The sequence below is a fragment of the Neopsephotus bourkii genome, unplaced genomic scaffold (genome assembly GCF_033783945.1).
Source record: "Neopsephotus bourkii isolate Nb327-2 ecotype Australia unplaced genomic scaffold, CSIRO-AGI_Nbou_v1 NB_1574, whole genome shotgun sequence".
NCBI lineage: Eukaryota > Metazoa > Chordata > Aves > Psittaciformes > Psittacidae > Neopsephotus > Neopsephotus bourkii.
The window spans coordinates 4,471,943-4,494,148 of record NW_026902050.1 but is presented as its reverse complement, the minus strand read 5'-3'; the positions used below and the strand labels follow the sequence as shown (position 1 = coordinate 4,494,148).

General features: G+C 42.2%; 1 protein-coding gene across 2 annotated transcripts in view; it reads left to right on the top strand.

Annotated features, from left to right (window-relative positions):
• Window positions 1–22,206, top strand: part of VEPH1 (ventricular zone expressed PH domain containing 1) — an 81,479-nt gene that overhangs the window by 35,494 nt on the left and 23,779 nt on the right. For both annotated transcript variants that reach the window (XM_061371615.1, XM_061371614.1), the window contains exons 7-9: window positions 4,597–4,806; window positions 5,721–6,064; window positions 20,413–20,552. In XM_061371615.1, coding sequence (XP_061227599.1) covers window positions 4,597–4,806; window positions 5,721–6,064; window positions 20,413–20,552 — 694 coding nt within the window. The remainder of the gene's footprint in view (window positions 1–4,596; window positions 4,807–5,720; window positions 6,065–20,412; window positions 20,553–22,206) is intronic.

Genomic DNA, 22,206 nt, shown 5'->3' with positions numbered 1-22,206 from the left:
TCATCTGTGACCCTGGTTGCTTGCAGCTGCCATCATCCTGTTATCTCAGTGTGGCTCTGAGAGGTCACGGTGAAACACTGACTTTTCACAATTATGTTTTTTAGGTATTTGGTTTTATATTTCAGGCCTGTATCAAGCAAAGTATCTGCTAAATCAGACAAGAACAAGTATGACAGCAAATAAGGCTAAGAGTTCTTCACTTAATCAGAGTTTATTCTGACTTCTACTAGCAAAAGTGGGATCGGTCCAGACACTGACATGGAAATACCCTCCTAGCTCCAGAGCTGCTTCAGTTACTGAACTGCAGTGATTTTTAAATAGCAGCAATCGAGAATATTTGTGCTGTGAAAGGAAAACAGGATTTTAAAATGTGTGGCTGGATTATAACCATTCCTTCCAGAATCATGTGTTTACATAAGAAGAAACTGATTTCTTTAGAGTGATGGCTGGCTTGGAGTTGTTTGACGCAGGGAATTTTACATGCAGTTAGTGGAGAATATAATTAAAACCATGTGATGCTCTGTTGCCCCTTACTGTCACAAAATTGCAAGTTATTCAGTCTCAGATGTACTTTTTAAGAACATGGAGTTTTAATGGACTGATTCAACCCAGAAGTATAGCATGGTCTATTGAAAGAAGGCAAGAAAAGAAAGTAAGATAATTAAATGGCACTTCCAAGTCCTCAATCTGGGTAAGAACAGAGAATAACAGGCTATACCAGTGCTGCTCACTTTAGTGTAGTGATTGGATGAAATTACCTTTTTTCCTTAAGGGAGAGGATAGGTCTAGTACATAGCATCATTTGGTATTCCTTTGCCATTCATTTACCTTTTATTTTCTACAGTGCTCTTTAAATCAACGTGTAGTAGTGAAGAGAGCTATAACAGCATCTAAGACTTTCCTATCCTGGTAAGGTATTAATGGTGTGATTTAATTCAGCACAAGCACCAAGAAGCCTGTCTGCATGCAGCATCCCTTGCCACTTCATGTCCTGCCTGGCTCCCAGGAGCAGCTGCCCTGCATGCAGCACTTGCCACTGCCTGCTGTCTGTGTTTGTCAGCATCAGCTATTGAAATGTTCGGGCTTCTACCATCAGTACCTGTGAGTGCAGAGGCTGTGAGTGGCATTGCCTGTGAAGTGACAGAGGATGCAGCCTTCAGCTCCCTGTGGAACCTCAGCCTTGAATATTATCTGGCTGATAGTGTTTCCACAATAATTCCTAACAATTAATTTGGAAGCTCCTGATGCGTTTCCCACCCATGACCCAGAGGTTCTGAGATTGCCGTTGCTGTCCACCACTTGTCTCCCTCAAACCTGCAGGTCCGTTGTATTTGAGGAGATGATTATGTCTGTTCATTGATGAACCACAAGGATTCACAGTTGATCCATTTGTGTTGCCTCCATCCGCAGAGTTGAAGCCCTGGAGGCAATCCCATCTCATGTATTTTTAGCAATTTCCATTTGTGTATGCTCTTTTCCCCATTTTAAGCACCTGACTGGTGTTGTTATAATGGTGCTGGTCTGGAGAAATGTTTTGCAAATTAATGTATCACTCTTGACTTGCTGACCTGTATACTTAGGTCTCTTTCTAAAGAGAATTTTAAAGCAGTGAAATGGTGAGTAGCACAGTACTGTCTTTTCAAGCCAGGTCCTTATGATTTCTTTATAGGTTTGTGCATCCTTTTCCTTTCAAAAACAGCCTGAGCTTTGGTGTAAGCTGATCCTGCTCCAGCAACCTCAGCAATGTACTGAATGTCTCCTGCCAAGATTTCAAACAATAGTTTATTTTACTGTTGCTGGAAGGGGAGGCCAGCAGGAAGGCCTGCCAGGCATCCCGTTGGGCACAGGGTGGAGGCTTCATTGAATGTTTCACTTGGGTTATGTGCCTTTGGCTTCCTGGGAATTGATAAGATGTAAAGCAGGTACATGTGAGAGACATGCCAGTGCGCTGACTTCCTCATGTAGTGCTTGCAGTTGCCCTGAAATCGCAAGCAACAACCAGGTCAAAACCAAGGTGATGGCTTGAGGAACACCAGGCAGCAATGAGCCTTCTATGCACTAACTTACTGCTGCTTCACATACGGCAAGTAAGATTCATCAATGTGTTTCTTTAGGAGAAGGATTTTGTATTTCCTTCATAAAGCCACCAGAGTTCAACAGGAGAATGATGGACAGAAAAAACGCTGTTGTAAAAGGCCATTTTTATTTCCAAACATCACCAGGGCTTGCTGGTTTGGGTCTGTCATTCAAAAACCGCATCAGTCCATCAGTCCCCTCCCTGTGGCCAGAAGGCTTTATATGTATCTACATATGTAACAAGACATTTTTCTTAGCACATAGTTTCTACAATGGAGCAGCGTTAGGAGTGATCTTGGAGTGACAGCTTTCTCACGAATTAAATCCTTCCCCCATCTCCAGACAGATTTGCTAGTAAAGGTCAAACCATGGTTCTTAATTACAGAAGAATATTTTTTTCAGTGTTCTGCACTGTTAGTATCTTTTGAGATCTTGCCTAAATTAAAAACAAGACAAAACTTGCCAACTCCTCTGAGAAATATCCTGAGCTGCCTTTATCAAAACAAATGAAAGAGTGCATTTTGTGATGCAGGATTTGTGAGTTTGGTTTTGGGGGTTTTTAACATGCTTTTTTGTTTCCACAATTTGCTGTATTTGGGAGTTTTTAATAGGCTTCCCAGCTGTGAGCATGACACATTGAGACTCTGCTGCTTTGAAAGGCTGTGTTAAAACTCTTATTTGTGGCTTTCCATATCCGTATTTTACAGATTTAGCTAGTCAGATGTTTCCTCATCACGGAAAAAAAACAACCGCCACCAAACAAGCAAACAAACAAACAAACACAAAGAAATGGTCAGAAGTAAGATGAGCTCTAAAGAGTTGTGGGTAGAGTTTAAAAAGTAAATGCTGTCAAATACCCCTTAATTCCCTGAGATTTCCAATTGTTTATGATTTTTTGGTCCAGTTCCTCCATAGTTGCAGGAGTAAGATGGAAACGTAGAAATACCCAACAGAAGGCACACCCCTGAAGAGGGAAAGGAGCAACAGTGGTTTTGCCACATGTGCTGTTTGTCCCCCAGGAGACTCAGTCCTGGTGTTGCATAAAGACCAAGAAGCATCTTCAAAGAAGAATACAGATATCCAAGGGTTAGGTCTCTGACAAATGGCTCAATATTTGGAGAAGCTGAGTCTCACTGTGGGGTGTGAGCTGTGTAGGATCCAACCAACAAACTCCATTTTCAGAAGCTCTGTTTTGGGAAATCCGGCAGTCAGACTGAAAACCTTAACCTAGGAAACCTGGATTTGGGCACAGAAAAGGCTGCACTAGGGATAGGGTACAACACTGGTGTGCCTGTCCTTGCCCTGGTAAGGGGTGGTGGGTCTGTCACCCTGGGATCCTTCTGCAGAGGGTTTCTGATGTCCCCTGTGGCTTTGGCAGTAGCGATTACTGCCTCTGCAGCACCATGGCTGGGCCTCCATCAAAGACAGTATTTTTCACTGGTAAAAAGACATTTTAATGGCTAGAAAGCAAATTTTTAACAGCACTATATCTGACAGCAGATTTCTTTTTGTTCCTTAAGATTAACAGCTTCCTTTAAATTTATTTTAAAGTTATCTTCAAGTTATAGAATCGTAGAATAGTTAGGGTTGGAAAGGACCTTGAGGTCATATAGTTCCAACTCCCCTGCCTCACACTAACCATGCCAACCAAGGCTCTGTCCAACCTGGCCTTGAACACCGCCAGAGATGGCGCATTCACAGCTCCCTTGGGCAACCCATTCCAGTGCCTCACCACCCTTACACTAAAGAACTACTTCCTTATATCCAATCTAAACTTCCCCTGTTTGAGTTTTAACCCATTACCCCTTGTTCTATCACTACAGTCCCTAATGAAGCATCCATCCCAGCATCCTTATAGGCTATGAAATTTTGTATTAAAAGATTGTATTCTAAAACCAACATCACAGTCAACTTTAAAATAAAACAGCTTGTCCTGCAGTCCTACCACGTTCATCTTAACTCGTTGTTTTCTTTTTCTCTTTTGCTGAACTTCAGTCACGTTGCTTAGAACTTTTATTGAGTCTGCTTCTGTACTTGTGCTGAGTTTCGAGAGACGTTTTTCTTACTTAGAATACAATAATTCAGTAGGAACTGCGTGTACTTTTGTCAAACCTTTAAAACCACAGACTTTTATAAACTCTGCAATTAGCTTGACTTGAAGTTTATTAAAATAATGTAGGAAGTCGCTGTTTAGCAAGCTAGAGAGAATGGTTTAAATTCAATTGAAAAACTTTTCGCTATGGGACCACAGGGTAAAGAGCGGGGTTTTGCTTATGCAGATGCAGCACATGAAGTTAATTATCTGGTGTTGTCAGAGATGTTGAATGTTTCTGATCCATCTGACAGAGACATTGATTCAGAAGATGCTTTTGAAAAAGATTAATCATCCTCTAGGAGAATCTCTGCTGAAACATAATTATTTTACCAGAAACATAATAAAGGTCACAGGCAGAAATGCAGCACCAGCATCACTATGAACACAGTGTGCCAGAGTTAAATCTCTGCTTTCTACTGCCTTAGGATGGAAAATGATACTGAAACAGAATCTCCAGCACCAGTGGGTGACTTAAAATCTGTTATGAATGGAAGTGAAGAGGATGAAAAGCTTCAAGTTAAAATACAGGCTTTTGAAGAGAAAATAAATGTTGACAATGGTACTCCTGGCTCAGTGCGGAGATACAGTTTAGGCCAGGTTTCTAAAGAAGAAAGGAAGGATATGAGATTTAACAGGTATGGCTCTGTAAAATGTGTGAGTGCTTTTCGTGAATATAAGTTTATAAGTTTTGCAATAAAACTTTATGCAAACGTTGAGTATTTGGCCCACTTGATGCCTTTGGGCATCATAATTCTAATTTTAACTAAGTCTCATACCCATGAATTCAAAGGCTGGTTAAAGCTTTCCTAAATTATTTATTTAATCTCTTGTGCCCTACACCAGTAAAAGGGATGGGAAAATATTTGCATACAGATATTACTAGAAAGGAAAATATGGAGACTTTTCTTGAGTATTATTGCTAACAATAAGTATCAAATGTTTGAATAAAGTTTTGCCTGTGTGCCGTGAGATGAGTGTGACTCTCCTGGGACCCTGGGTTAGATAGCAGCTCAGACAGCAACATGCACCCACAGTGTCTTTAAGTTGCCTGTGCACTGCAGCGTTGCAGCAGAGCTTTTCTCTTCCTGCTCCAGTATTTGCCTTTTCAGCCACTTCACTTTCTACCCTTTTTACTCTTACAGAGGCTTACCTTCATCCTCAGCATATAGGTATTGGGCAATGAAGAACTGGAGACTGCATCTTGGTTCAGTTAAATGGCACTGGATGGCATTTTTATGATGTGCTCAACAATACATATATTCCAGTCCTGGGGTTATAAGTTTCTTGCACATAGGCTGACTAGCTCCCTCCATGGCATGCAGATGTTGTGATATATGGATATTATTTAGTTTCATTCGCTTATTAAAGCTGTGGCTTGCATTTTGCTTTTGAAATGCATATCTACCAAAAGAGACTTGCTTCTGGCTAAGTGAACCCCACACTCAGCTCTCTGAGCTAGCTGCACAGAGGTAACTCAGAAGAGCATGTGTTTGGGTGATTTTTGTGTCTGACCTCTACTCCAAAACGTTTGTCCTTTATCACCTTCCAGGTCTAAAAGCCTCGCTTTGCATGCAGTCCGCATGAAGGGCATAAACTCAGAGTGTGGACAGGATGAGGACAATGGGGAGATAACTGCTGGTATCTCCTTCTCTGAGATCTACATTAGCCAAGAAAACGACAAATTGCCTTTCGATGTTGGTTATGTGGAATCAGCAAATTTGCCAGACTCTACTAAAGAAAAGGCCCTCGAAGGAAGCACAGAGGCAGCAATGAGCCCCAAGGAATACCAGGATGAGCTCTACTTGCACTTGAAGGAAAACCTGGGTAAAGTGAAAGCATATGTCACAGAGATGGGGAGAAAAATTCCTATCCCTGATCAGTGTGTGGTTGAAGGTAAGAGCTCCAAGCCTTCCCAGTTACGAGAACTTTAACACTATGCTGAAAGTCCTCTCAAGGTCCAAGCAAATGGGTAGCAAAGACCCTCTAGCACAGAGCTCATGGATGGAGAAGATGTTTTATAAAACAATGCCATTCCCAAACCGCAATGTTTTTAAGTCTTCCAGGAGTGTTGTTCTTTTCCTTCAGGGATATAGCTTTTGGCTGTCACAGGGAACAAACCCCGAGCTCTCTGGAAAAGGGCAGGAACTGTCACACTTAGCTGAAGAGATGTTGCAGTGGGCTAGGTCTGGCAATGCTTCTAGGCATGTCTGTAGGGCAGAAAAGCAAGGGGAATGTGGCCTGGCTCCAGGCTGTACGTTATGGAGCTGTGTGAACAGTTGTGGAGAGTCAAGTACCACAGACTGTGTGTGCCATGGGTCGCACTCGGCCACACAGGTATATGGATAAGCACATGCTAATATTTAAGCCTCCTTCTTGGCATTCTGGGCTAGTGTAGAGCAGATCTGTGTCTCCTTTCTCATTATCATGATATTTTTAAATCAGGACCCTCAGGTCAGCACATTCCAGTCTAGACACAAAGCTCCTTGGGGGCACAACAGAATGAAATCCCCAGTGCGTCAGGTTGGATCCTATCTCACCACCTCCCTGGGGTTGTTTAATGTTTTCTGCTTTCATCAGGGGTGGCATTTGTTTCCAAGTGCGAGAAAGCTGGGTTTATGAGACTGCGGGGGAGGCAGGTGATGCACTGCTTGATGGGTCTTTGATACTTCTCTTTGAAGTAAATACTTTAGGTTGGTTTGTGAGACTCTTATTTACATGAATTTGTGTGCATCTAAACACTTGCTGGTGGTTGTGAACTATTCACAGCTCAGCCCTTCAATGGACCATGTTGATTCCAAAGAGTAGGTGACTCCATAAATCAAATTGATTTGCAGCCACCTAACACCTCATCTTCTAATACTACAGAACTTCAGGTTCATCAGATATCAACTTCTGTGGATAAAATATTTGTTTACTTTTTCAGTGGTCAAGAAGTTGAAAAGCAGTTTCTACCCATAAAAGGGATATAACCGTATTTTAAAAGCTTATGTTTCTGAAGAGATTTCTAAATATCATAAATTCCAAATTTATTACTTGAAATAGTTATTTGACACAATTAATGATAAAACTTTTGTTTTGTAAAATTACAGTGGAAACATGAGAGTGAACAGGCTGGCTTTTCAAGTGCTGAGTGGTATGACCTTGCATTAATCGAATGCAATAAGTTCAATATTTCTAAATGCATTGCTCAGTTTCCTTTCCAAAGTACTTATTATGACATGTTCTAAGCATGTGACTATTTCTAAATTCATTCAAACTATTGTAATTTCCTGAAAATCCTCAACTAGCATTCTTAGGGAAATTCTTTGAGTAGGGACACATGTGCAGATCAGGAGATTTATGTGACTCATTCTAAATATGTTGAAGAAATCTGGCTCATTACTCAGGGGATAGCTTTGTTAATATTTCAGATATTAAATAAATCACCCCATAAAAACTTTCAGTTATTGGACTCCTGTGATTCCCGCACACTCTAAAGGCCTATTCAAATGTGCAGGGCTTACTTTTCAAATAAGGTATTTAGAAAATAGTAAAATAATTTTAGAAAATATTAATATACATAGTTGGCTAATTTTACATTGCTTATGTAGTTTGTTGAACTGGAAATTTAATATGTAAACCATGGTAAATATTAAAAGATATGCACTTCAGAGCACTCTTCCATGAAACAGAGTAAAGGAAATAGTGGCAAAATGTGCTGCAAGAAAATAGCACTGCAGTGTGTTAATAACAGAGGGTGCAAATTTTCCCACATACCTTTTTGTTGGTCATGCTTTCCTTGGGCTTTCAAGTGGTAGCTCAGACACAGGTCAACAGACCGTTAATGTCAGTTGTAAGAATTTCTATGTAATAAATGGGTCAAATTCTGTTCACTTAAACAGAATTGAAACCCCTGCTTGCATTTCTAATGACAGTGATGTCCAACCTCTGGGCAGACTGTCTGTGAACATGGGGAATGCTTTATTGCTTAAAAGTGAGACTGGATGGCATCCCCAAAAGGATGCTGTGATGACACACTGGTGAGAACAGAAGGTGCTTGCATACCTTTGGGTACATCCGGAATTAGCGTGTACAGCCCATGCCAGGTATGGTGTCACCGATACCAAGAACTGTAGGAATGAAAGCAAGAGGTTGCTGAAGGTTTTCCAAATATGGAGTCACTGCCTTGCAGAAGGACAGAGGACATTCAGTTCAGTTCTTAGTAGCTGGGGGGAAAAAAGCAAGAGAAGAATTATTAAGAAAATTAGACCAAATGACATCATTATGGCATTGTCTGCATCAAGTGGAGCCTGAATCTTGAAGGACAAATGAGACTAGTAAGCAGGATTATGAGGATATTTAGGGGCCTCCATATGAAGAATGGCCTTTTACTCCGCAGTCCAGAAAAGAGACAGCTGACGGAGATTTGCAATATCTTAAAGGACTGAGAACATTAACTGGGAGTGGTGGCTCACTGTCTATCCTAATACAAGTTCTAGAGAACATGTAATGAAGTTGTCAGGAAGCCAATTCAAAATACACAAAACAGGCACCTCTTAACACATATACATGTAATTAAATGGAAGAGCTGATTGCTACAGTACATAAGTATGCTGAAAGGGTACCTGTTTTCAAAAGTGGTTAGGTAAATTCAGGGATCAGAGCCATTCAAGAGTTATCAAAATAATATCACCCAACTCTGGAACTGCCGGAACCATGGATGGAGGTACCAGAAGGGAAGTTACTGCTGTGTGCTTGTTCTGTTCTTGCACTCCTCAGTTAGAACTCTCTTACTTGCCTTTTGCAAGCTAATGCCAGGATAAGTTCCTGGTGGGGCTTTCTGACTCAAATCAGAATTGCTGTTTGAACATCCCTTGAAAGGATGAAAATTGAGAAAATTCATTTTCTTAACCAAATACAGCTTGCAATGTCACAGGCACTCTTGACTCTGAGTGTGGGTAAGGGGGCAGATCTGATTACCAGGTCCCCTGCATGTCTTTGATTTCATCCTCTGCTCTGTAACATTGTCTGTGATTTGTAAACTTTCTTTTTTGCTGTTGAGTCAGACATTTGCTGTGTAGGTCTTACCCTCACAAAATGTTTTTGCTTTATGGGGTGTGCTTTTTCAGTCTTCTTGTTATCTTATAAGTTCATTTGAATTATGCTGTGTGTCAAAATGTATGCATTATTAACTTAAGTGTTAGGTTTTACAGCTGTGAAGGGATTAAGAACTGCAAGGGTGGACCCATGGTCTGTCTGTGACAGTCTGAAGATGTCTCCTATACACATTGAAAGCTCTCTTATCTGACTTAGTATTTACTATTTTTGGCTTCAAGCAGAGAAGAGTTATGCACTGGGTGATGATCCTACAGCAGAAGCAGGGTTAAGGCTGGGCTGTTAGCCAAAATGTCTTTTACTAAGAAAATGTCTAAGTTGAGGGCGTTTTGAAGAACAGGCAAGCTACAACAGCTTACCAGATGCGTGTGTGTATACGTATACATGAATCTCTTGGAACTAGCACTGCAGTCACAGAGGGGATTTAAACTGGGGCAGAAAGAAGGCATTCAAAACCACAAAAATCCATTTATTTTAGTTTGTTTCGGTTTGGGGCTGATGGTTTGGTTCACTTCCTGCTTAGTTTGAGCCACTTTGCCCAGATTCCCATTTCTGCCATACCTTAACAATTTGAGGCATTCTTTTATGTTATGTTCATCACTTTAATCCTCTTAATCCTGTGGATCTTTCCCTCAAAAAAATAAAAAAGAAAGCCACCATGTTTGTGAGATGCTTTAGCTTTCACAGAACTAAGCAAACAGCTTTCATCTGCCCATATTTTTCCAAACGGTTTGTGATCTTACATCTTATCGGTACCTTCAGGATTTTACAGATAGCAGTGGCCCAGTCTTGTGCAGCTATAATTTCCTGAACACTCCTGAGTTTGGTTGTTGCTTTTCAGTATACATTGGGCAGGAGTTCCACTGTTTTTGGGTCCGAGTGGTTAAGAGCAAGAGGCTGTGTTCAAGTTTCCCACATTGCATTTGCAGTTTCTCCACTGGCCGCAGTATGTGCTCTCTGAAAAGTCTTTCAGCCTTTCTGCTTTACTAGGTCTAAATGTACCATTCTGGGGAGATAGGGCTGGCAGTGGTTTGAGGAGGTTGCTTTGAAAGGCTTAGGTGAAAGATGGCATTCCTGTATTACTCATTATTAGTGTTATGACCTGCCAGAGTTGGCTTAGGGAATACCACAACATCCAGCTGGAACCTGAACCCATTCTCAAAAGAGTGTAACCCAATTACCGTTGCATAGGGCAATTTTTAGGTCTTGTGCATGTTGGATGACTTATTCTTGTTTCCCAGATACACAGGGATGGTGGATAAAATGCATGGGCATGTGTATTCTGCCTCTGGGAGTGGCTGATGTCAGATGGTTCCCAGACATAAGCCTGTACAGCTGCTGGATTTGGTTATAATTTGAGGGCAGGTCCTTGTTTTCCACTCTATTTCTACTTGCTCTTTGGATAAATGGGATAAAACTGCCACCATTAATGCCTACAGCTCAGAGCATTGAGTGTCAAGCAAGATGCTGGAAAGAAAGCATTTTATAATAACTGTGTGTAGAGGATGCTGTGAAGGATTTGCACACCTTCAGCCTGCCTAGCCGCCTTTTTAAAAGGATAGAGCACAGGGAGATAATTCAATCCTTAGTCACTGAAGCCACATTCAAAATGCAATGCCATCCAATGAAAAATAATCATTTTATAGTAGTGAGTCACTCCTGGCTCCTTGGTGCCCTACAGGAGGAAACAAACAGCAAACATTTTGTGGGATTAATAGCAATGCTGAAAGAGGAGGCGGTGGCAGGGGAAACAGGTTGCAGTATGCTTGCCCTAAATCTGGTTGTTGTTATGTTTTATGCTGTACTGAGAGATAATCAGTACCATATGATGGTGTAGATGGAAAAGTTCATTGCTCCCCTGCTGTGCTCGCCCCTGCACCAGTCTGATAAATTCCAGCATTCCATAAGCCAAATGTTGATTTGGAACACATGGACCTCTGGTCCTTCAGTGGGATCACAAAGCTTCATAGGTTCAGGCCAGCATTTCCAGAGATCAATTCTGCTGCTACTCAGCCAAAAGAAAATATTAGTTGGCATTTTATTCTACAGGACTGGTATTTCAAATGCATCCCAAATGTGAGGGCAGGCAGTGAGAATGGAAGTGCTAACTCACAGTTTGGCCATTGCGCTCATGGTGATCTGTGTCGTTAGACCATGGAGAAACTCCAAGTGCAACTGGGCGCATAACAGGAACATGAACACACCCACAACTTGCTATCTTCGTATATGTGATAATAGGAAATCATGTGTGTTTTACACCTAATCTGGAAGCATCAATTTAAACAGGCTGGTCTCCAGATGCACTTTACCTGGTAGCTGGGAGAATGGTGGTGGGGTGGTGTTATCACTCTCCTGAGGGAAAAGCCTAGCCAGAGGACTTTGACTTCTGAGCTTCTGGGTGGGACCAGGATGGACCTAATGGTTCTTCCTGTGTCCTTCCTCACCCCACTGTGCAGGCAAGGTGAGCCATGCTGCGGGTGCTGGGCAGAGACAGCTGAAGGATGCAGCTGGGACACAAGAGCCAGGCATCAGCAGGACCCCAGGGTATTTTCTCAGGATCCCACTTTCCTGCACACACCTTATGGGTTCTTTGCATGATGTCATCAGTACAGGCAGCAGAAACGTAAACGCACTTTTGATTCTTAAGATGGGAGGATTGTAGTACAGATACTTTCCTGTTGTATCTTCCCACATGACAAAGGCTTTTCATTGCCTTGATAGTAAAGGGAAGGAAGCTAAAAGGTTTTATCAAGTTAAGCTGATCTGTACATTCTCAAATGTGGTCTTTGCCACTCAGATTTGGACTCTGTGTATTGAGTGCATTGCGGTGGCTGTCCAGACCCCATTACATTTATGCCTTCTCCATGTATTTTTTGGTAACCTACTGGAGGTGAAATCTGTCAGACTGAGTTATGGCACACATGCAAAGCTAGTAGTGTTAAAAAAATATAAACCAGCATTTCCTGAAGCTGGTTGCTTTAAAAATTACCCTTTTCTCCTATAAACGTGTTTATTGTTTGCACACTTATTTGTAATGCAAAATGAAGAGATCAGGCAAAGGAAACTGAGGAAGCCGGAAAAGGCTTAAAACTGAAATTTAAAAAGTTGCATCCATTTCTTATTCCCTGATTTCATGTTTATGGCTGGGTTTGATTCTGTTCAGGAAATTTATGAGGGTACTTTTACTCCTATTAACAGATTTTATTTAATAGTAAAGGTTTACCAATGTAAATCAAATAATGCATTAATTGTTCCCAGAACCAGTGGCTCTGGACCTACTTGCCTATGAACCTCCAGTTTTAGCCCAGCGTATTAAGTTGGAATAAACAACAATTAACAACTCTACTGATATTCTTCTGTGTATATTTTTTGTTCTTTTTCCCAGGCACAACCACTTAGTAGTGAACTTTAAAATTGCAACATATATTCTCTTGTTTCCTGTAGGAAAAACAAATTGTTCCTGATTCTCTTGCTAGAAGTTTGACACTTGCCAGCAGACGTGATGAGAAATGTTTATTGATTGGAGGAGCCTTTCCTGGGGACCTTAATCAGTCCTGGCCCTTTGGGGCTTTTGGTGACTCTGATGTTTTGTGCCTTCCATTTCACACATTCTTCATCTTTTAAAATCCCTTTCCTTGTGATACTCGGACTCTCCTTCCAAGCCAAAGCCAAGCTGAGGAAGGAGGAGAACTCATCATTCTTTACAGAGAAGGTGTGCCCAAGTTTCACCAGCCACTGCTGCCAGTGATGCAGGAGAGCAGGATGTGGGTGCAGCTAGGTACAATGCCCAGGCAGAAGCTGTGATGAGGAGCTGCTTGAGTGGAGGGATGCACAGAGCTCTAAAATGTCTTGGCTCAGGTCTGCTCTTAGGTGCTTGTCAATAGGGATGATTCGTGGTAACTGGATAAAAGAAGCACTAGTTCTGTCTGTGCAGTGTGTTACACCAGATACTCAGCAGCAGCAGATACTGCTTTGCTGCTAATGAGATGAAATGGATGTATCTTTTCTCCTTTGCTGAGCAGCTGCTTAGTCTAAACAAAACTCTCGACCCATACCCAGACTTCTCACCTAACAGACCTGGTTTGCATCAGAGCTTGCTAGCCTCTCCCTGAGCAGGGGATAGATCCAGGCTGGCCACATTTCCACCTGCATGTGGGGTCACAGGCTGAGACCCCAAGTGCTGAGAAATTGGTTTCTCTGATGTCACAAATGGGAGCACTAAGGAGATGTACAAAATGTGCCATAATTGTCTCTGACAAAGTCAAAGTGTGGCTTAGCCAGCAGACACTCAAGAATGCACAAGAATCTCATTTCTTGAGGCAGTAACATAGTGGCAGCATGGCTATGGGAATGACTGGCGTGCAGACTAGGGTAATGCATGCGTTTACCCAGGCCTGTCTATGCTAAGTAAGTGCCACAATAAAGACATACCTGATGTTATATTGTCTTGTCCCTGAGCTGTCCCTTTCCTCCTCATGCATTATCTTTCGATGTGTTGACATGTGCAAGGGATTTTCCTGCCCTAAACAAAATAATTGCATCTATCATCCAGCTCCAGGAGCCAGCACTCCTAAATACTCATAAGACAAAGTCTGTCTCATTTCGGGTTGGTTTTTTTTCTTTTTCTACAGTCAAAGCCTCTATGAGCCTGTGCAGTACAGAAGTGCTATTAGAGTTACAGATCTAGTGGCTGGAATGGTGTTTCCATAACTCCTAATTTAGGTCAGATGGGACAGGTTCTTTGGTGAAATAGAAATCAGCATCAACACCCTGCTTCAAATTTGCTTTTCACATTTAGAAGAGGCAATAGGTTTTAAAGTAAAAAAAATGGTTCTAGAGTCTGTAAATGTGTAGCTTAATTGTGACCAATGTAATAGACTTAATGTCCTCAGGGAAATTAGTTTTTAACTTCCGAGCTCCCTTACATACTTTTGACCAATTATATTAAAGAGCTGCAGATCCATCTTTGCCATAACTTGTACTTCACTGCTCTAAAGCATATTAAACGGACCTTTAGTCAACATTGGATTGCCAACACTCATCAGGATGTGCTGTGTACTGAGGGAGCTGTTGCAGAGCGAATAGGTTCTGTTGACAGGACTCTCCTGTGTGTTGTACCTTACTGATAATCTGAAAATTAATCTTTCCTTACCACATGAAGTCAGGGTGAGTGGTTGCATGTTTCCACACATGGAATTACACAGGGATTCAGGGAACTACATTGTCTCCACCCTCTTAGGCTGAGACTGGTTTCTTTTCACCTTCAAAGCTTTTTTGCTAACCCAAACCTGCAAGTGATTTATTTTTGTTCTTCCTAGCAAAAATTGGTGTATGCCCCCCTTTCCTAGCTAAAGCTACAGACCCAATCCCTGCTCACCCATCAGATTTCCCTTTGTCAGCTGTTCTGCATTGCCAAGTGCAAATGCAGTGAGTTGTTTTCCCTAGAAATGACTGCCTTCCAATCTCACAGTGTTACCTGGTCTTGCTATGTTGTATATTCTGTGCTTTAACTCCTCTGAAATCCATTGGAATTACACAAAGTTGATGCTTGTTTTACAGTATTTTATATAACTTGCAATGATGGACTGGGAAAAGTATGCAATATAGCTTACCTAAAGCTCACCTGACTTATGCACGTGTGTTTTAGGGAAGCCCAAAGTGTATCTTCTTAAACTGTGTATTGTACCGATGAATTACATCAGTAATTCATACTTCTGTATGAAATAAATGTATGCAATTCATAAATACTGCAATGATTTTAAAAGCACCTTTTTTCACTCAGAGTATGTCTGAGCACAAGCACACACATGTATGTGTCACATGCATGCTTTGTTCCTAAATGATCATGCCACACTTCTAACTTACTCACAAGGCACAGTAAAAATGACCTACAGTGATGGACATGTTGAGGTTTAAATAATGGTTCATTGGGATCCTTCAATAGTATATTATAAAAGTGCAATATTATACTAGAAATATCAAACCCCACGGTGAATGTTATTAATCTGCTACAGTAGGATATAGTGAATAGACTGAATTGAAATTGCTTCACAAGTGGGGAAACACAAGAGTAGTATTGTCATTTCTAGAAACATTCAGTGCTTAGGTTTGGCTTCTTATGGTACCAGTGTGTTAGTTTGCACTTGAGTAGGATATAGTGTAACAGTGCTAGATATGTATCTGGGTCATCTTAATTTTCATCAGAACAGGTTTATTATTTAAGTACTACTTTCTGCTGACCTTGGATAACTGATATTAGCTGTTCTATGTCGAAACTCATAGTTCATTGCAAACCACTGAAAAACACACGTAGGGAACTTTGGCTTGTTACCAGATATTGCCAAATTCAGCACATCCATGCAGAAATAGCTGTGAGTAATCACTCATGCCAAAGGTTTGAAGAGTGTCTGAGTAGGAGGCATTTTTTCACTTGGAATTGACAAATGCATGCTACTTTTTTCCAGGAACTTTTTCCTCAGCCAGCATGGACTCCAGCCCTTGAAATTACATTTATTTTGGCATGTGTTATCAGCCTCAGGATTCTTCTCAATGTCATCCACAATGTCTTGCTAAGCAGTTTGTTAGGGTTTTTGCATCTTCATATAACCTTTGCAATTTTTTGTTCTACAGCATTCAGAAACCTCCTTCAGAGTCCCTTTAAACACAGTCCCACCTAGCAGTGGGCATCCTTTCTCTTAACTGCTAGCTGGGGGCTGGTATCCTGGGATTCTGCAGCCTTCTGCTCCCAGCTGCAATGACTTCTTTGGAAGATTGCCCAGGTGGGATATAATCAGATTGATGTGGACTTACTGTGGACTCACTGTAGGTTACAGGAAATCTAGCTCTGGACTCTGCTGCCTTGCACAGTTGCTAAATGTACTCTAATGTTTGCCTGCAGCCTTTAAACGTCTCCCATGTTTCTTGTCAATTCATACATTTGTAACTGAAAAAATAACTGCCATCCTAACTGAAGAGGAAGGCATTGACTGCCAGCTTCTTTTCACAGTGGCAGTATGTGGTTTATAGTCTCTTTTAGCTAAGAGTGATTTCCCATAATGAGCTATTACACTTTTCACACACAGGAACCAAGACCATCAAGCCTCTACTTCTGGTTGAGTGTACTCAAGTTAAAGTTTTGTTATCATCTGTGATGCACAAAACAGGGGTCTTTAGTTTGGACCATGCTGTTGGAAAAGTATTCTGTCAGCAGCCTCCTTGGAGCAGTGTGGAATCACAGAAGGGTTTGGGTTGGAAGGGACCTTAAAGATCATCCAGTTCCAACCCTCTTGCCAGGATCATGAATGCCTTCCACTAGACCAGGTTGCTCAAATCCCCATCCAATCTGGCCTTAAACACTTCCAGGGATGGGGCAGCCACAGCTTTTCTGGGCATCCTGTGCCAGTGTCCCACTACCATCATAGCAAATAATTTCTTCCTAATATCTAATCTAAATCTCCCATCTTTCAGTTATCTCAGTTTAGCAGCATTTGCATCTTTGTTGACTTAGCTAAGCCCTGGCTTTCTACTGCTGAAAGCTAATGGTCATACACACCCTTCTAATAGTGTCCCACTGTAGATCTCAAGAGTATATTTGCACTTAGTTTATTGATGTGATCCAAACAGCACTCCTACAGTTCCACAGGATTTAGTCAATGTGCACAATTAATGTTGTTTTCTTCAAAGAGCAGTCTACAAATGCTCAGCGCTTGGCATCAAGCCACCACTTTGTGTGGGCTCTTTCCTCCTTCAAGGCAACATTCTCCTATAACATATTCATTTTTTCAGGCCTTTGCAGGAGGAAAGAGTGCCGTATTTCCTAACACCACAGAGGTGCCTCTCTTTTTGGTGTGTTTGATGAAGACAAGAGCAGTGGCCCCACTTCAGCTCCTCTTTCCATCGGTCTTTCACAGGAAAAGAAACATCTTCAAAGTAGCCTTCTGCTACTCTAGAGGCACATATGGATGGTTTTCTTTTTGGCTCACCCATAGCCTAGGGGAGCTAGGACTGGTCTAGGTCCTTCCTCCTGTCTCTTTGGTGGGAAATGATTCAGGTGATGCTTGTAGTCTTGTTCAGCTCATCATTTTGACTTGGTTCATGAACTCCCTCTCTGGGAAGAAAGCTTACTGCCTGGTCTGACCCTCTGACCTCCTAGTGCCTGTGGGTTTTCTTCTGCTTTCACTATTGCTCCTTCTGCCCCCTATTTGGCTTTTGCACCTGCTTGTGATTAAAGATTAATGAATACCCCATTGGTTTCCAGATAATCCAAGTTTCATTTGCTGTAATATTGCTGAGCTCCTCTGAGGAAGGAGTGCTGTTGTCATCCCTTGCTTTATGGTTGCTATGATCTGGTTTGGTTCTTGTGCTCATTTCCAAATATTATGAATTGCTTTGGCTTGTGTGTGTTTCCTCATAGCACATGTAATGACTCTACTGTTTTTTGCAAACTCCTTTAATCTTCCTGTGCCTCTACATCTCAGAGTCCTTCTGTGCCTCAGTGGAGTCTGAGTGAGCTCTGCAGCCCCAGCTTGGTACTGGTGCCCTCCTTTACTCAGCAATTTCAAACAGCTTTCTCAAAGGATATCAGAGTGGTTTCCACTTACCAGCTTCTGAAGTTTTTTTCCCACCTTAACAACTGTCTGGCTACTCTATAGCGTCTTCGATAGCTTCCAACATCTCAGTTTTGAGTTTTCTGCATTTTCAGAGACAATCTGATCCATTGATACTTTCATTCCAGGGACCCAGACTTTCGTGCTTCTGGTAAACTCACTCCTCGTACACTATGTGAAATACTGAATTTATTACATTTCTCTCCTATGCTTTAATGTCCTGATAAATGAAAAATGTTAAAACCAACAAGTACTCCAAGATGGTCTGCTGCTGGACAGAAAGGCCTTCTGATATCTGTCTTCCTTGTTCCTGGCTCTCGTCAGTAGATCCAGAAGGTCATGCTATTTAAACTGTCTCCTCATAGCCATGTTCTCCAAAAAGTTACAACTCATTTTCCCAGTTAGGATATTCTCTTATAGCATTTTATTCCTACACCTTCACCACACAGGGGCTCACCAGGGTACCACGAGACTCTTGAGTAATGCTGCCTGCGCAGCTGCCCCGTGTCAGCCTTCTCAACTGGTGATTCATTCTGTGGATGCTGCACGGTGAGATCTGGCTGTCCAGTGCCACAGGAGCCTGCACTGTGCTCTCTTCTCTTTGAAAACACTTCAGCTCTGGCTCTGTAGGGGCTGGCAAGCCAGGGCCCCAGGAGAAGTGAGCAACAGTAGCTTGGTGCATAGATGTAGTGGGCTCATCAGCCACTGCATGGCAGCTCATCTGTCTGTCTATCATTCCTGCCTTTAGCTAGGAAACTGGGTTAGCTGGTGGGTCAGGTTGTTCCTCTCCCTTTCCAAATTCAACTCTCCAGCTGAGTAAAGAGGTCACAGCTCTCTCCTGTATTTGCGTCACGGTCACGATCTAAGGATCTCTGTCTCATGTTTTCCATGCCTTTTACCTTGAATAGCTCTTTGCTCCTGTTTAAAGGGGATATAAAATACCACTACTATTTTGAGTTAATAAAAAGGTCTGAATAGGTTATCCCTAACATGCTGTTATCATTCTGAGTAATCAATCAAAGACAGAAAATTAGGGTTCAAGGTCAATATTCTGCAAAAGCAGAATTGTGCATCTCAAGGGCTTCATTTCCAGTTAAAACAAGCAAGGGAAGTTCAGAGTCAGGTAACATTATGTGACACTATAGCTCTGTACTGAGCAGCTGATCCCAAATGTCACCTTCAAATTGCATGTAACCACTGTAGGACTTTTATCAACAGGTGACATGATCACAGATGGCATAAATGGTCAGTATTTAGCAGAGTGGTGAGAACTGGAGATGCTCTGCCTGTCTGTAGTGCCCCAGAGCTGGGACTGCAAGCCAGACTGCACTTTTGATGAAAAACCTCTGTGTTGAGTGGGTGACACTGAGTTGTGGCTGTGAATGGACATTCAAAGGTGATTACCCACCTTTCCTGGCGTGTAACTCTCCTGTGCATGCACCTGCAGCCTCCTGTCCAGTTGGACCTCAGCTCCGTGCCTTTTCTTCTCCATATGCTTTCTTCTGCAAAGTCTGTGGCTGGTCTGGCATTGTGACCAGTGGGCTCTGATAGTGGCTGCCCTTGCACTGCCTTGATGATTTGAGTGTGTCACGTTGTGCCTTGCAGTATGGCAGCAGCGATGATTCCTGTGCCTCGAGGGTTTTGCCTCTCAGAATAGCTGCAAAAGCTGCTGCTCCCTGGCCTAGTGTGTAAAAATTGGGTATGACCAGCAGATTTGTAGTACATATGCTTGGTAAGAAGTGGGAGTTGTAGGACCTGGACCCCTTAGAAGCCAGGCTGTAGGAAGAGCATCTCTGCATGGGCAGGTTCAGGTGGAGCTGAGCTCTGGAGCTACAGCTCCTGGGTGGATGGGGAGAGGGACTGAAGCTGGAGTCCTCACAGTGCTGGGCAGGGGCTGGCAACTCGGCTCCCTGAGGTGACACACAGCTCAGTGAATACTCACTGATGCTCTTCTTTGAAATGGTAGTATTTTTGATGATAAATGTATAAGATGGCCTGCACAGAGAACATGCGACATGCACAATAGTGTTGTAAATTGAGTTATGCACCTTTTGGCTCTGCGGAATCCACTGCAAATGGAAAGTACTGTAGCTTTTACTAGCGGCTGAATGAGCCCATTCCTAGCTAGGAGATGCACTCCTCCATCCCTACAGACATCAGCTTTTAGCTACACAAAGTCTCAGCGAGGATCCTACAGATATCAGACTCCCATGTGGTTGTTTTGTGGTAAGGAATGGTTCTGACAGATCTGCCTGTTTTGGTAAGATAAATATTGGCATCAAATGCAGGAGAAAGAAATAGGAATGTAAACAGCCTGACTGTGCACTGTCTTGTACCTTTTGCATTTGGAAGTAAATGATGACTATGTAAGATTTAAAGCACATGAGACCAAATTTCCCTAGTATCGTTCTGAAAGCTGCAGGAGCTGACGCAGGCTGAGATACCCCCTTACTGGAAATCCATGCTCTCCCACTGGTAATGGACAGTCAGGTTTTTGTCTTTTATGTAGTTAATTTTAATATTCTGTATATTTATTTCTAGATACTGTTAGAAGCTGTGTAGCAAAGCTGTTCTTCAGCTGTCCCCTGAAGGGCCATTACTGCCTGTACAGTAAGTCCAGTTTTACCCTCATCAGCCAGCAACCTTCACTGTGGATCCATATCATGTTCCTCTTCCAGCAGGTGTGTTCAATACAAATTCATGGCATCCCTACACTGTTCACGTTGCACTTGGAAAGAATGTTTTAACACTTTATCTTGTTAAATACACTTCTAACCCGCTGTGCTTTGTGACCCCTGTGATTTCTCAGAAAGCCATTGTAGTAGTTTGAAATGATTTTGCATTTTGCATTTTGTAAGTTTTTATATTTCTATTAAACGCAACAAATTCAAACAGTCTGGTGACATTACAAAGTCTGGGGATAAAAAGGTGGGACTAAACCTTATTGCCCTCATTCAGACAAAACTTCCAGTAAGTCCCAGGTGCCTTGCAAATGAATAGGAACATTGCAGTACATTTGCAGGGGAGCAGAGTCAACCCTGAGGCTGCAGGTGGAGGTTTGAGGTGCAGCAACCACTGGGATCTTCTTACTGCAGACATTTTGACTGAGCAGGATTTACAAATCTGATTATTGCTATTCCCCTACCAACCCTACAGCTACTTCCCCATTTTAATACTGTTTCCAAATCCAGCCCAGTATTTGGACCTATGTGGACTTTCTTAATAGATTACAAATCGTATTACATTGTAAGAGAAATCACTACATTCACACTTCAAGATTAAGAAGGTGAGGTTTGTGTTAAAATAGTAAGCTTCAATTTCTCAACTTATATAAAGCTGTTTGCTGCAGTTCATAGAATCAAGCAACCCTAAAGCAACCTTAGAAATACAAAGGATTTACCTGAAATTTAAAATATTCACAGCGAGTTATACTGTTAATTTAATTGCTTGAATTGCTCTTCCTTGTGTTAGTCCCTAAATACGTACAAAAAAAAAAAAAAAAGGATTTTAAAAATGCAGGTCACTGGGAGTATTTGGGTGTTTCAGTACAAGAAGTGGTTTCTCTGGATCTGGAGGTGCCTGTGTAAGCTGCTTGTGAGAATGGGGGCTTTGCTGTAGATGAGGAATGGGGATGGTCAGGAGCCAAGCTGAGAGGTGATTGGGGAAGGAGAGGACAGTGACAGCAGAGCAAAGGAAGTGAAGAAAATAAAGGAGATGAATTACTCTGCAAAGGAAAACCTGAAGAAAGAGATAGTATTTAACAGGACCCAGAGATAATTAATTATGTTGCAGGTGTATCCTTTTATTCCTGATGTGAGGAAAACAGGTATTGGAAAGCATGGACAAAAGTACAAAACCACACGAAAATGTGAAAGGAGGAGCAGATGCAGAGGAGACAGGCAGCAGCACTGGCTTTTCTCGCTTGCCACTCTGCAGCCTCCGCTGCCCCTGCCACTGCACTTCAGCGCAACGGCCTCTGCTCTTTCTGTGGTTGATGGTTTGAATCAGTTGCACTGACAACATAAGCACCGATTCCGCCTTTAATCCCTCATGCCTTGCCTTTTCCTGATCATTTCTTCACTTAAAAATCTCTCCCTTTAACGCCTTCCCAGGTAATTCTGAATTTAGCCCTGCCAGCAGGACTATTGAGCTTCACATAGTTCCCAGCTCAGAGGGGAAATACTACTTTCCTTCCCCATTCCTCTGCACTGGGGTGCCCACTGCCCTCCTTCTCCATCCCCATGTGTCTCTATTGGGTCTTGCTTCCTTCAGACACTGCCCCTACACACTGATCCCTCCATTGCCCACTGCTTTCCCTGCTCTGAGCTGGGTAAT